Here is a 15,826-nt window from a genome sequence, read left to right as displayed (position 1 = left end):
GTGTCATTATTCTTGTGCTTTTACAGTTTTCTTCCTATTTTCATATATTTTTTTGTTGTGTTTGGATATTTATATAGAAGGGGAAATTATTCAAGTCTTCAATTTTCCAACACGTATTTGGTATGAATAAAGACGCCTTCATTCATTTTAGATCAAAAGCTATCTCGTCCATTTTTTTTCAATAGGATTTTTTTAGTCCTCACTTTTCGGAAGCGAAAGGAAGAACGGAATTTCTTTTTCCTTTCTCCAAAAAAATTGTTTTTGCGTCAGTCAAAAAACCTGGAAAAAGGTTTTATTAAGATTCAAAAGGTCTGTACGGACGACTAAGAGATTGGATTTAGGGGAGCTCCAGAGCCTAGTGTCTAGATTGAACTTTGAAGATAAAGTTTAATCAATTTGTGGACAAGTTAGAATTTCAGAAACGAAGATCATTTGGTAAATTTATCTGATAAAATATAACTCACTTCTTAGTCGTCGACTTCCTTGACCACTTCGAACACCTTGATTAGTACAAATGAGATTTGTCTATTTATCTATCTTTTGATTCAAAATATGAAAGCAGGTTTGAAAAAAAAAAAAAAATCTTAAGTGTATATATATGGGCCAAAAACGTTTCTCTTTTCTGTCTCATTGGAGTTAATTTCACAAATAAATGTCGGAGTTCGGGTGAACAGAGTGCAGTACAACAAAAAGTTATATGTTGTGTTTGGAAATGATGAATCGCCCTAGAAAGGAATCTATTGATTCTCTCCCAATTGGTTGTACCATAGGTGTGATGATTTTTACGTGTGAGGTCTCTAGTTCAACTCTAAAATGATCTAGCTAAGCTAAGGAAAAGAAAAAAAAAAATAGAAGAAACATGTGTCTAATTGAGTCATTGAACTATACACATATTGATTGATTGTGACAAAAAAAAGTTTGAATTTAGGGACTAAAAAGATAATTTATCCTGATTGTTTATTTGGGACCTAATTTTTGTACGGTCACGCTTTTGAAATCTATTCAAAAAGTGTTAAAACAATAGAAATGTATTATCATTACTTTATTTATATGAGACTATATCTACATTAAACATAATAATAATAGTCGCATATTGAGAATTTGAATGTTTATCGAACGCCAAATTACAACAATAGCAAAAGAAAAACAAGAAAAGTAAAAGAGAATAAGAATTTCACTAAATTAATACACAAAGTTCATTTTAATTGGGTATAAGAGTTGCATGATACAATGAGGATACTATAATGATATACCTTCGGCTGTTGGCACAGTGACAAGAAGTTGGGTGTCATCCAGGTTCGAGCCCTCCTATATCTATGAGTCAAAAGAAAGGAAAAACAATAGAAAACAAACACAACTTCTACCAAGAACATATCTCACCTTCGTAAATAGAGTAGTTTTTTTAGTACAATATGTGAGAGTAGAGATTCAAATTCACGACGTTTTGGTCGGACATAAATGCCTTTAACCAATTGAGCTAGACTCAAATATAGAAGTTGGCACGCTCAAATTAAATTAGCCCTTACTTAGATTTTTTTTATTTTTTATAATTTTGTTTACAGAGGATGCCTCAATTTGAGTCAAAACTGTTGCTTCCTCATTGTCATCTAAATCCCCCATTTTTTTAGGCAATTGCAAATATGGCAAAAACGTTTAGTAAAATTAGTAGCACTTTTTAAAAAGAAAATGGAAGTAAAAATTTTAAAATGATAACTTTATCCAAACGATATATATTTGTAATATATCTGATTACTAATATATGTATCTGATATACATATGATATACTACTGATATTAATATATGATATACTTGCAATATGTATGTGATATACATTTGATATAATACTGATATGAGTGTCTATGCAATATGTATGTGATATACATCTAATATACTACTGATATGAGTGTCTAATATACTAATGATATAGGTGAAAATTTGTGCTATATTTGAAATTTTAAAAACAGGTGACATATTTTAAAATAAATGATGAAATATTTTTGCTACCCACCGCAATATTTTTCGTATGTTCCTCACATATTTACCCGAATGAAAATTTTTTCTCTTTTCAATCGAAAAAAGCTCGAATTTGATGATTGTTTGACCCATTGGGTGAGATCTAGCGGCTCTACTTATCCCCACATAAAACTAGACTCAACCTTGGCTCTAAAGTTTTTTGTTTTAGATTAAATAATACTTGATGCTTCTTTTAAAGGCAATTATATAACCAAAAAAAAAGTTTACTTTATCCAAAATATTAAATTTTCATTGATACATCAGCATTTCCATACGTTCTATAGATTCGACCTGGTTCTATAGATTCGACATTGGCACAAGAAGTGAATCGATATTTTCATTATATCGTAAAACAATCGACCAAGTATTAGAAAATATCCACAAAATATCATGAATATCCATATAATATTATTAATAACAAAAATTTTAAACTTAATACTTATCCATCAACATTTGTATCTTATTGATATTTCTATCGATATTTCCATAAAATTGAGACATCATATTCACCTCAACATCGACGACGTTTAAAACACTGCTTTGACTCATTTGACTATGCAATCAGCACCAAGAAATTTGAAAAAACTTTTATTTTACCAAAAAAAGGACACAATATTTTTGTGAAAGTATGTAAGATGTAAAAAGAAGAAAGGTAGATGAGAGAGAATTAAAGTTGGTTGGAGGGAGAGAGAATGGGGATGGTAGAATAATAGAAGCATGGGATGGCACATAAACTAAATAATGAGAGCATTAAAATGCATGGCCTCTGAATGTACGATATGACAAATTCACTGTATAAAGCCTGCAACAGAGCCATTTCAATTGGGTGGGGATATTCAATTTCATCATCTTCTTCTTAGTTGGATTTTTAGTTGCATTTGTGGATGCCAATTCAAACTTCATATTACATTAATGGCATTTCTCAGTTTCTCATTCCTTTTCTTTGGTGTTGCTGAGCTGCGTAAAGATTCTTTACGTTGGAAAAAAGAACTTTACAAAAGTTTATATTAGATCTGAACTACTTCTCTACTTCTCTTGTTATTGTTATCTATTAATTTTTATAAGCTATACTCTTATGAGATTTTTGTATTTTTATGAACTTAAAATGGTTTAGTTTAGAATTGGTGTAGATGTTAAGGGCTCGTTTGGTAACGTTTTCATTTCTTGTTCTCGTTTCCAAATTTTATTAAGAAATTTAAACATTTTGCAACTAAATATGTTTTTTTTGTTTCTCATTCTTCAGAAATGTTCTCAAAATTATATAGAAATTTTGGAAACAATCAAAACAAGTTTCTTGTTTCCGTTTTCAATTTCAAATTTTAGTGTGGTGCCCCACGCTGCTACCCCACATGGGCACCCCATCCGTTGATGCCGTCAGGGGGGGGGGGTTTGCACACGGCAATGACGAGAAAACTCTCACAATTTTATTCAAATGATAATTTTGAGAGTTCTAAAATAAAACGGGGTACAAGTCTATTGATAAGTTGAGCTTTGCAGGGAAAATTGTAAAATTAAAATAATAAAATTAAAACCATCTTTCTTAAAATTGAAAAACTGGCTAAAACTAAAAAGTAATTATTAAAATAAATCCCACAAAATGTTTCAAAACAAAAAGTAAAACAATTTCCTAAATTGTTATGGAGTGGTCGTCAAGGTAAGGGAATTTGACGTCAAGGGAGTGGCGGCATCAACAGATGGGGTGCACATGGGAGTGTGGTGCGCGCATGGGGCAGGTGGGCGCGTGCGTTGACGTAGGTGGTGGCATGGGTTGGGGCGCTGGCATGGCAAGCAGGGGGTGCAGGTGGCGAGGTGTGGATGCGCGCAGGGCTGGTGGGTGTGCGTTGATGGGGCTGGCAGTAGGCGGGGACGTGCGATGGGGCTGGCACGGCAGGCGGGCGTGCGAAGGCGCTCGCGGTGCACTTGGCTTGTCTTTGAGATATGCCTAGGCATGTTCTTAAGATGTGGCCATTTGCTCAGTTCCTCATCAACTTCTCTCTTCCTCTTGACCCTTATAGGTTCGTTCATTGGTCTTCAAAATTGACATATTATTTGTTGGTGCGTCCAATGAAATCTTCTTCATTTTAGGAAGTCTCCTCTAACTCTTCCTCACTCTTCCTCCTTGTTGATGTAGGTTGAATCTTGGAGCTTGGGGTCTATTATGATCCCATCACATTGTTTTAGGAAATTATAACAAATATTAACCAAAAAGTATAACATTAAAATTTGACTATTTAATTTTAAATTTTAAAATTTACTTTCAAATTAAAATTTTAGAGAACCAAGAAACAAAAAATGGCTACAAATTTTTTTTTCCTTGTTTCCAATAAATAAATTAAAAAAAAAGAAACAAGTTGGTAATTCTATTTTCATTTAATAAAAAAGAAGTAACAGAGAAACAAGAACTTTGTCAAACTCTTCAGTTTATCATTTCCAATTTTAGTGGGAAATTGATAAGCATTTCACATTTATTTATTTTTATTGTTCTCATTTGCTAAGGAACATTATCAAAATTATATACAAATTAAATCAAGTATCTTTTTTCTAGTTCCCTTTTCTAAATTTCTCCCAAATATAAATAAAAGTAATATTTTACCATTTTAAAAAGTTATAATAATATAAAATTTTGAATATCTAAGGTAAAAATTAATTTTCATATAAAAGTTTTACTTTATGAATTTAAAATTTACTGTTTACCTTATTTTTTCAATAGAAAAACAAATAACAATAAATAGTTACCAAATACAATTTTTTTTCTATTAAAAGAAAGGAAACAAGAAAAAGAACAAAAAAAATAGAAACATTACACAACGGTCCTTGATTTTTGTTGTTTCTAAAATTTCTATATAATTTTAAAAATGAGAAACGAGGAATGATTACCAAACGCTTGTGTTTCTAAAAAATTGGAAACATGAAACAATAAACAAGAAATACAAACACCACCGAACAAACCGTAAAGAATTGTTGTCAATAGTGTTTGGTTAACTTAAATTTTAAAAATTAAAAAAAAAATAGTTATAGTGTTTGGTAAATTGGCGTCAATATAACTTATGATATTGTCTGTTGCTTTGCTTTTGGTTTCACTCAAAAGACCTCGTACTAATGGAGATAATTGTCATGTATATACCCATGATCATTTTTTTCCTAGCCAATGTGGGACTTTGTTTGCACTCCTTACAAACCCAACAATCCTTCCCTCGAACAAAGTCCCACTTGTATCCTGCTTCGAATAGTCATGCACTCATCTACTCCCGATTGTAAACGAGAGCCTACTTCTATCCAGCACTTCTAGATAGATCACTTGCTACACGGACCAACATTGTGGGAACATCTGGTGTCATTCTATCGCATCTTCAATCTCCTCCCCTCGAACAAAGATATATCATTCTTCCTATCAGTTCATCCGACTATGATAGGCTTCCTACCAATTTACCCCAACTTGGTAGGGCATGTCTTGCTCGTCACCTGAGCATAGAGCACATCTTTTCTCACCATCTCGAGCACTTTTTGTTCGATCTAGAGATTCATCCACAAGTTCCGTAATGACTATTAGGCTTACGAATCACTCTTGTTTGACCCTTAAGGATTCCTCCCACACACAGCTAGGTTTCCATGGCTCTGATACCACTTGTTAGGAACAATGGTACCCTGATTTCCCCATGTATCACTCCTTACAAATCCAATAGAGCATTTCGCGAGATGTGGGGAAGAAGAGATGTGAATAAGAGAATGACTTACATCTTTCTGTTTCTCTTCTTTAAATTGTAGGGTTTAATTTTCACCCTTGAAAGTTTAGGGATCTAATTTTTTCATTTATAAAAGTTTGAGGGTTTAATTTGATAATTTCTACAATTGAAAGTTTAAGGATTCAATTGTAACAACCATCATACTTCAGGATGGTTTTTACAATTTACCTTTTTTTTTATATATAGACAAATTAAATTGGACAGAATTAGATTAGAAGAATTTAATTTTAAAATGTATCACTTAATTTAAAATAATAATTTTTAAAAGCCAAATCACTATTATATTATTCAATTTTAACATGTTATTGAATAGAGACTAGACTAAAAATTAATTTCAATACCTAAAGGATAGATCGCAAATAGAGTCTAGCTTAACTAGTTAAGGCATCTATCTTCAACCAAACAATCATTAGTTTGAATTCCACCCCACATGTATGTTGTTGTATTAAAAAATAAATAAATGAGTACATTAGATAGGGTGGAGATTTGAACTCACGGCTTTTTGATCGGATAGCTGCTTTAATTAGTTGAGCTATACACAAGTCAGTTGTTTTGACCAAATGATGAAAAAATGTTTGAATTTAATCGAGGTTTTGGTCTTATTTATACTACTTCTTTAAGTAAGGCTTTTTTATTGACAATTTTTGTAACCCAAAAAAAAAAAAAATTATAGCCATGTCTAACATAATTTTTTCTTTCAATGTTATGTTCTTAATTAAAAATTAAGTTTTTTTTCCTTCTTCCTAATTGAGTTAAAAAGTGGATACCATCTGAGCTACAAACCTACATTTGTGAAGAAATCACCTCATTAAAGCTCAGAAGTCACTGAGCATAGCTTAGCGATAATTAACAACTATCTCTAACCAAATGGTCGTGAGTTCGAATCTCCACCTCAACATATTGTACTAAAAAATGTCCAAAAGTCGAAAAGGAAAATTAAAAAACCAAGAGTTTGTAATTGAGGTTTGGATTCCATTATTTGCAAGGGTATATGAACAACTTTATCGAACTCCCGTGAGACATGCAGAAAGGTAATGTTTTTTGTTTTTTTTTGGAGAGAGGTAACGTCTCTCTCAGTAATTTTTGTTCATCTGATAATGTATATTTCACATTTCACGTTTCTTGTTTCTTTTTTTTTTAAATCAAGAAAAAATAGAATTATGCCTTTGATAACTATTTTCTTGTTTTTTGTTTTTTTCTTGTTAAAAAAAAAAAACATGTTTGCTAACCATTTCCTATCTGTTATTCTCTAAAATTTTAAATTAAAAAGAGTAAAAAATTATATATATAAGAGTAATGCTTATGTTTCTAAACAATTAGAAATTGAGAAACAAAATATAAGAAATAAAAACGTTATAAAACTATAAAATTTTTTGTTTTCGAGATTTGTATACCAATATTTTCACGTCTTCATACTAAATTGTTGGTTAAAAACATATGAGACAACAAAAAAACATATCAATTATGTCCTCTCACATGGGATGTTCTTTTGAAGTTGAGAAAGTTGATGATGTTATGTATCTTACTGTGAAAGACAGTTTTTTTTTTCTTTTTTCTTTTGAAATTAATTGAAGGACAAGTTCATACTAAAGAAATTATAACCCAACAATATCATTTATACAATCATATAATATTCTCCTTGTGTGAAGTTAAAGGACATTAAAAAATACTGCCTGGCTTGTTTTCTTGAAAGGTTAAAATATATATTAGTTAACATTTTTATATTTGACTCCTAGAATTATTTTGGTCTTTTACTTAGGTTAAAATATATGATTAACACTTTCATATTTTTATTTAGAATCATGTCTTTATACGAATTTTAAGGTAAAGGAAATTCGAGTTAGGATTTTTATTTGGTTATAAGTTTTATAAGCTAATAATTTGAAATCTTTGAGATGACTTAAGAAAGGGTTCAAAATAATCTAATTTAGTAACATTACCAGAAAATTGATTAGACATATTAATTTATGACTGTGTAACTCTTTTCTAGTTATTTTTATGTTTATGTGGTAATGTTTAATAAAAATGGCTATACATCATTTTATTCCCGGTATATTTTCCACCACTTTTATTCATTTATCTGTATTTTCAAAACGTCTATTTTGGCCCTTATTTTATTCACAATGAAAATCTTTTAATACCAAATTTATAGATACGTTTCAATAAATTTAGTTAATGAAGTGTAATGCTAAAATTTTAGTCGAAATAAATGAGATGAAAATGAAAATAAAATGATCAATTGTCACTTTTTAAAAATACACTATCTACAACGAACGTTTTTAAAGTACAATTACTAAAATGAACAAAATTGAAAGTATAGAAACTAATTTTCCCCCTTCCACAATTATCCAGTTAACTAAGTCAATCACACAATACAAAAGAAATATAGGGAAAACAATAAAATGACACAACAAATTTATATTAGTTCATCCCAACCATTTATGGACTACGTCCAAGTCTTCCGTTCAGATGCGGATTCCACACTATAATGAGATTGAATACAAGCACTTTCAAATATATCTACCCACCATATTCGCTCTTTAGAGGTCCCAACAAAAACCCTTATTTAACTCCAATAATACTGAGGTACAAGGAATGAAAAACTCACAATTATATCAATTAGAACAAATACCCTAAATATTTCAATCTCGATTTGATCTTTCTACGTACTACCAACCTGAGCCGCTGCCACAAAAATGCTGCCAATACCTCTCAAAATCAGCTACCCAAAAGTTGAATTCCACTGCTTAACCTAAACGAAAATGCATAGGTACCTTAAATATAACAGTGTAGCGCTGTCTCAACGCTACGACCATGCCCAGTGTCAACAATGACTTGCACACCAACATTTTTTTAGTGTTTTCGATGCAGCGCTACGACGTGCACTGTCCCTAGCGTCGCAACGCCGTCCTCTCGGCCAAATGGCCCTGCAACATCCGATGGTCATTTTTTCATTCCTTTGATCGTCTCGACACTGGCTACCCGACTTCCTAACTCGTTCCGACGTCGATTTGAAAATTTTAAAAATACAAACAAAAATTAATCAAAACTGAGAGAGAGCAAAATAGTAATTAAACATTAAAAAAATCTCTCTCTCCTCTCTCTAGCACGCCCAATGATTGTGTCCTCTTAGGAAGTGTCTCGATGTCTTAAATGTGCTTGTAAATGTGTGTTTTGATGCTTGACTTCAACTCAAGTAAAAATATGCATGCTACCTTCCCTTTTTGTCCTTGAACTTTAATTATTAATCTCATATAAAATAATATATACAACAAAATAGAGAGAGAGCTTTATTTTACTCTTCATTTAATTTTCTCAAGCAATTGGAGTTTCTTTCAACTTTCTTCCCAACACAAGACTGGTTCTGCTGATTTTGTAAGCCACCTCAATTTTCAGGTTCATGGGCCAAGGAGGAAGCTCCAAGGGAAATAAGAAAATCACTCGCCTCAAATGGTAATTACCAACAATAAATGTATTTGTGTTCAAAGCTAGGATACTATTTTCTTCTAATTTTGATGAATGATCAAAATTTTCATGTCCATTTAGCATTTACACACATCAACTTTAAGCTAGTGTTTCCTCATTGATTTTCCGTGTCTTGTACGTACCGTTGAATAACACGTTTGAAATCTTTGCTAAATTTTATGAACATGTATATATGTATATGTTTTATCCTATATGGATTCGAGAATTTAAGAATGAATTGAGATCTCCACCGACTATCGAAATAAAGACACTAGTTTTTTTTCTCTCCTTTCATATCGTAAAAAATATATTTGACTCACTCTCGTCTCTTCGCACACCTCGACTAATTTTACTGGACAGCCGTCTGATCCTATAACATTTGGTATTGAAAAATAGAAACTACCCTAGCCCTATGGATTAATGAACCGCCCAAATAGTAGGTGGCCATCATGAGATTTTATCCTCGACATAGTCATATTTTTTCTTTCTGTCTAGTCTAATGGCCATCATGAGAATTTAAATATCTGAAGGTCAGATATTTAAATTCTCAACCCGATAACATATTATTAGACTCAAAATAATAATATCCGCATGGATGGTCAAAAGAAATTAAAAAAGTTACCAAACGAGATGGTAAAGATTCGTGAAATAGACATTAAACATCAGTTTTTCGGTTCTTAACCTTATATATAATATTTCTAGCTCTAACATTAGGCTAGTAGAATAATTAATTAATTAATTAATTAGTCAAAGTATACTACAGGTAGAAACGAGTACACTTCATATAATCATTAATATATTTTTATCATGTTAGAACAAAATATGTATATAGAAGTGAACGACTATCAATTCATTAAAGAAAAAGTAGCTTTGGGGAATTATTTGTCGCTCGAAAAATAATTAAATCATGTACATGGAAAAACATATATATGATATGGATATGCTTATTTTAAAATATTAACTTCTTGAGTAACATAAATATTTAGGTTTTTAATTAATTACTATAAAACATTTATTCAATTCCATGGAGAGTAGTCCTTAATCAGCACTAGGAATTCCCATGCCATCAGTTCATTCACTTGCATATTTGGTGCCTTCTTCAGAGTAATTTGCTTCTTGATCTCTTCCATGATTGTCTCGATCGATGCTGAGCTGCGACGCGACGTATCGGTCCATTGCTCGCCAATCCATCAGCTGGTAATCTAAAGCATGAGAGAATGTTTGAGTTGACAGGGAGGGGGCGTTCGGTCGTTGGAGATCGTAGCTGCATGACGGGACGTTGGAGGTAAGCTCGGGGCGCTGTTGAGGGGCGAAAGCGTCGTTGTCGAACATGGGAAAGTGAAGATGATGATCAACTTCTTGCTTGCAGGGGTGGGAGATTTGCTTTGGAGAATCAATGTCTGGCATGAAGGAGATTTGATCATCCTGCCAATAAGGTGATTCATAATCGCCCATCTTTTGCATTGTGGTCATTTTCTTCTTGAAAACCCTACACACCACCCATCCTTCTTCCTAATAGAGAAATGATATGCAAATAATCAACATAATAATGGTAATTAAAAATATGTATATAAAAGATTAAATATACTTGGTACATATTCGTTTAAGCTTTTGGTTTAGCGATACAGAGTATATAGGAGGTTGTATATGTTAAAACTTTCAATATCATTTTCTTCCGATAATATTAATATCTCTCAGTTTTTTGTTTGGGTCGACTCAACGTTTAAAATGACATGGGATTACTGATTACGCACAAGAAAGTATTATGACTAATAAATTATTTGAGGGGTTGAAAGGATGTGACGGACAATTTTGTATACAATAAAAATCTACCAATATAATGTGGTTTGATAACTAATTCAATTTGTTTTTTCAGCTTCATATATTCTCTCACCTACAAATGGTCTCTTCTCTCTACATCTAACATCTCTCTAACTTTATCTCTACCTCTTTCTCATTAACATCTCTCTAATATATCTTAGAAAGTACGAGCACGTGTCGGACATAGATATGACCAGACACACTTTGGACACGTATTTGAAATGTGAAATAGCATGTCTTTTTTTATTTTTTGAATACGCCACACAAACACACTGACACATGAAAAGAAAGAAAATATAAGTCCACTTAAAAGAAACCAAATGAAAAACGAAAAAACCCAATCGACCAGTCCTATTAAGAACTTAAAATTAAACACTTGAGCGACTTCTTCGATTTGTTACGTTAAATTTGTATGATTAATTTATTGAGAAGTATTACTACGTCTATATATATATATATATATTATCTAAAATTATTTTTTAAAAAATAACGTGGCTAGGAATTTAGTAACTGGCATATTGCCGTGTTTGAGTCCGTGCCCATGCTTCTTAAAATATATCTCCCAAAACTTATTTCTCTCTCTCTTTTTAATTAGGTACCATAAACAAACTTTGATGATAGGACGAGACATTATTTCTAAAAAAAGACTCAACCATAAGCTAATAATCGAAAACTTGCCTGAGGAGCGCCATTTTCAGTCGTTTCAAGTCTATATTCGTGCATGATCCAATCGGATTTTAGGCCATTCGGAGCTCGTCCTCGATAGAAGACCAAGGTTTTTCTCATTCCTATTAATCCATGGCCATGCCTTGAGTAAATAGCCTTGTCCCTTCCTGTTGCCTTCCAAAACCCCTCTTTTGTAGCTCGATTAGTTCGAGTACTTGTTGGATACTTCTTATCTTTGTGGCTAAAGAAGTACCAATCTTCCTGATCTTCACCTCCCATTCTGCACAATTCTGTGTATAGAAATACACCATCACATTATTATTCTATCATTGTAGGACAATTTATTTATAGATTTAGGGCGTGTTTGAGAATGATTTTAGAATTATTTGTGATTTTAGCAAAAGGGATTAAATGATAATCAATTTTGGAAAAGTAATTTTTGTATAATTGTTTTAACGTTTGGCTATACATTTTTCAAGTGATTTTTATATAATTAAAAATCATTTAAAGTTGAATTTGAATAAATAGAGAAAAACAAAAATCTTAGAGAGAGAAATTTTACAAAGGGAGAGAAAAAAAACTTTAGACAAGAAAAATAAATTTAGAAAAGATATGAGAACTAAAAGTTCAAAGAGAGGCTAACAAAATTTTAAAGAAAAAATTAGAGAATAAACAAAATTAAAGTAATAACGTTTTTTTTTTCCTAAGGAATCGGTGCCGCATGGTTTAGGCTGTGGATCCTTATAACACATTAACTAGCACATGGCTTGAATCCAAAACCTCATGGTAGGTTATCACAAGGCCTAAGACCCTTGCCACTGCACCATCCCTGATAGAAAAATTAAACATAAATAAAGTTGAGAGTGACAAAAAATTTAGAAAAGAGAAAAAAAATAAAAAATAACAAAACCCTCCAATTTTTTTTTTAATTTCTCAGAATCGATGAAGTGTGGCGGTAACCAGTATAAGTTTGAACTTAAGACTTTAAAGTAAATGGTACCTCAAAGGCTTAAGTTCTTGTCATTGCACCATTACCAAGGACTGACTATATGCAAACGTAGAATCAAAATTAAAAGAAAAGAAAAACCTAAAATAGTACTAAAACATCATATACTACTCGATAGAACCATGAAAATCAACCGTACAAAAATAGTCTCATTCGATCAAAAAAACAACTCAAGAGTATTGGATATTGCCTATGCTCAAGTTTAAATTAGGTGTGTTTGAGAGTGCTGGTAGAATGAGTGATTTTGAAAAAAGAGATTTAAGTATAATTGATTTTCCAAAATCACCATCATATCTTAAAACTCAATTTAAAGTGATTTAAGCTTTACTAAACTCAATTTTCTAATTTACCAAACATGATCAATGGGAAGAGAAGTGATTTTGACAATGACAAAAGTGATTTTTTCATTGCTAAAAATCACTCCCAAACACACCCTATTCCTGTCTAATTTAATATTCTTTAAAAAATAAAAAAAATGAAAAGAAAAGAAAAGACAGGGTGTTAATTACTTTTCACTACTTATATTCAAATGAAATACATCATTTGCTAGGTTTAAAATCATTTTACTCTTTTCTATTATTCGGTATACTTCTTGAATTGTCATATATTTCCAAATGCCATCATGAACTTGATTGAAAAGGGTTATCTTTAGAATTTCATTTTCATTTTGGAAAAAAATATATACAATGAAAAATATGTATATATTGATACTCTCTTTTCATTACCTTGAAGATCCCATGGCTCAATTTTATAGAGATCAACATCTTTGATGACATCCAGATCAATCCTTTTTGAAGCAACTTTTTTCCTCAGATAATAATCTATGAGTTCTTCATCTGTGGGATGGAATCTAAAGCCTGGAGGAACGACACGTGGAACTGTATTCATCTTCTCCAACTCGCTCCGCTCCTGCACCGACGTTCCTTTACCTATTTAATTAGATAAGAAACATCTCAAAAGAAGTGAGAAGGCTAGATGAGTATCCTAAAAAAAATGACAGAAATATCATAATTACAAAAGAACTGCAACTAATCGCAACCAAGAAGAAGTAGCGCTGTTTTAATATCTTCCTTGAGCTATTGAAAAAAACAAACGTTCCTCTCCAACCAAATATTCGAACAGATCCAAATAAGACATTTTACCATAAGACATTTCTTGTTTTCATGTAACTCGAACCCTAATTGTATTCATTTCTTGATATTGAATCAATTAGGATATTAAATATACATTTTTTGGTATGTATATTATACCAAATATACATGATTCATTAGTGAATTGTAAACAAAAGGAAGCACAAAATGATGATGATTATTATTACTAATCTAATGTTGGCTTAACTTGAAAGTCTCATGCAAATTCATCATCACCAAGCTAGAACAACAACATAAATTAATGCTCCTATTCCCAGAACATTGATCAACAAACTCAAAACCTAGCTTCAAAATATTAACAAACAAGGCTTAAACTTCAAAATTAGTACCTTGTTTGTGTCTACACTTTGAAACCCAAATCTTCTGTTCTCCAAATCTTCCCAAATAACACACAAGAGAGAGAGAGAGAGAGAGAGAGAAATTAATCCTTCTTCTTCTTCTTCTTGCTGTGTTTTTTTTTTCCTCTCTCTTGTGTAGAGATTTGTTGTTGATTATTACAGAGCCAAGAAAAAAAGCTTTGCGCCAAAGGAAAGGTGGCGATGGATGAAATGTTTTTGGAGAGAGAAACATAGCAAAGACTTCCCCACCAGCAACTGATGGAGACCAGAGAATAATAAATAAACAAACAAAATTGTCTGCTTTTTTCCATGTTGAAGAGAGAGAGAGATTTTGAAGCATGGTAGAAGTGATGGATGGTTGGGATTTAAAGATGGGTGCTCAAGTGACATTATTTGGAAAAGAAAAAAAGAAATCTTTTACTCAAGTACTATAAAATATATAATTTTTTTTATTATGGGTTTAAATCTCAGTTTGTTCCTCTGTCTTTTAAACCTTCTGAATTTTCAAAAAGTAACTATTTCGATTCTTCAACTTTCGCAGTGTTTATATTAGTCTCTAAGGACCTCGTTTGATAACGTTATTCGATATTACTTCTTATTTTTTGTTTTTTGTTTCTTCTTTATTTTCAATAAAGAAAAAATTGAATTATGTTTGGTAACTGTGTTTGTCTTTTATCGTTTATCGTTCTTTCTTTTTTATTAGAGGAAAAAAATAACAGAAAGATGTTTGGTAACTATTTCTTGTTCTTGTTATCTAAAATTTTTATATGAAAAAATTAAATTTTCAAATTAAGTGTGTTGATGTCGATTTCTCGGTAAGGTCTATATAGATACCACGCAGGTACCACGTATGCCTTCGTCTCCAAGAACCTAATACTGCACAGAGAATACTCACCCTGTGTGAGAGTGTGCGTCAAATACTCACCCCGCGGCCTTTCTCCTTTTAGGGTTGTCTCTTCATATATATATATATATATATTTATTTATTTATTTATATTGGTAAAGGAAGTACCATTCATTAAAGTATGTGAAGAACATAGATAAAAGCACTCCAATTGAGAGACGATTACAATATTGTAATTACAAAAAAATAAGATTTGGATGACCAAGTTGAGGCAGTAATGATGATATCTTCCCAAAGAATATTGAAGCTTTTGTGTGTGTCTATGAATGTACAGTTGTTTCTCTCCAACCAAATGTGTCATATAAGGCTACCAGTTGCATTACTCAGAAGGATGTTTCGTTGATTAATCAGGGAAGAGGACAAGCTCTCATGGATAAGATCATCTATTCGGTTTGGAAGTGCAAAATTTAATCGGAAAGCAGAGAGAAGTCGAGCCCACAAAGAAGGTGTAAACGTACAATGAAGCATGCAAAGAGGTTCAAAAGATGCCTATATGAGATGCCAGAAAAGGATTTGATTTACATCACTAAGCCCTCCACTTTAAGTGGATGTCCTTAAGTTTTATGAAATTAAACCAAGGAGATTTTGAGCTTCCAAATCTGCAAAAAAAAAAAAAAAGGGATAAGATCAAAATTCTAGGCTGTATATATTTTTGGCTTTAATCAATGAAATCCATAAACTATTATTCTCTGTTAAAAATCTCCACATCCATTGCCAAT

At 31.7% G+C, this 15,826-nt stretch overlaps 1 protein-coding gene across 1 annotated transcript; it reads right to left on the bottom strand.

The window, feature by feature from the left end:
• Positions 1-10,078: 10,078 nt before the first annotated feature.
• On the bottom strand, positions 10,079-14,448 carry LOC111021394 (NAC domain-containing protein 105-like). The gene is made up of 4 exons (XM_088117270.1): positions 14,195-14,448; positions 13,440-13,643; positions 11,717-11,998; positions 10,079-10,729 (listed from the first exon to the last, which is right to left on the bottom strand). Exons 1-4 carry the CDS (start codon positions 14,433-14,435, stop codon positions 10,293-10,295), a joined length of 1,164 nt encoding a protein of 387 aa, XP_087973396.1. The 5' UTR covers positions 14,436-14,448; the 3' UTR covers positions 10,079-10,292.
• Between the last annotated feature and the right edge of the window lie 1,378 nt (positions 14,449-15,826).

This window comes from Momordica charantia (assembly GCF_013281855.1).
Source record: "Momordica charantia cultivar OHB3-1 chromosome 10 unlocalized genomic scaffold, Mcharantia_2.0 BLBB01000010.1, whole genome shotgun sequence".
NCBI lineage: Eukaryota > Viridiplantae > Streptophyta > Magnoliopsida > Cucurbitales > Cucurbitaceae > Momordica > Momordica charantia.
This window is presented reverse-complemented; position numbering and strand designations above follow the sequence as displayed.

What these genes read in the sequence shown, in the direction of transcription:
- LOC111021394 (XM_088117270.1), bottom strand. Translation starts at nt 14,435, where the DNA reads ATGTTTCTCTCTCCAAAAACATTTCATCCATCGCCACCTTTCCTTTGG. An exon ending in TGAGCCATGGGATCTTCAAG is followed by an intron (nt 11,999 to 13,439) that starts GTAATGAAAAGA and finishes TTCTATACACAG; the next exon opens with AATTGTGCAGAATGGGAGGT. An exon ending in AAATGGCGCTCCTCAGGCAA is followed by an intron (nt 10,730 to 11,716) that starts GTTTTCGATTAT and finishes TCTATTAGGAAG; the next exon opens with AAGGATGGGTGGTGTGTAGG.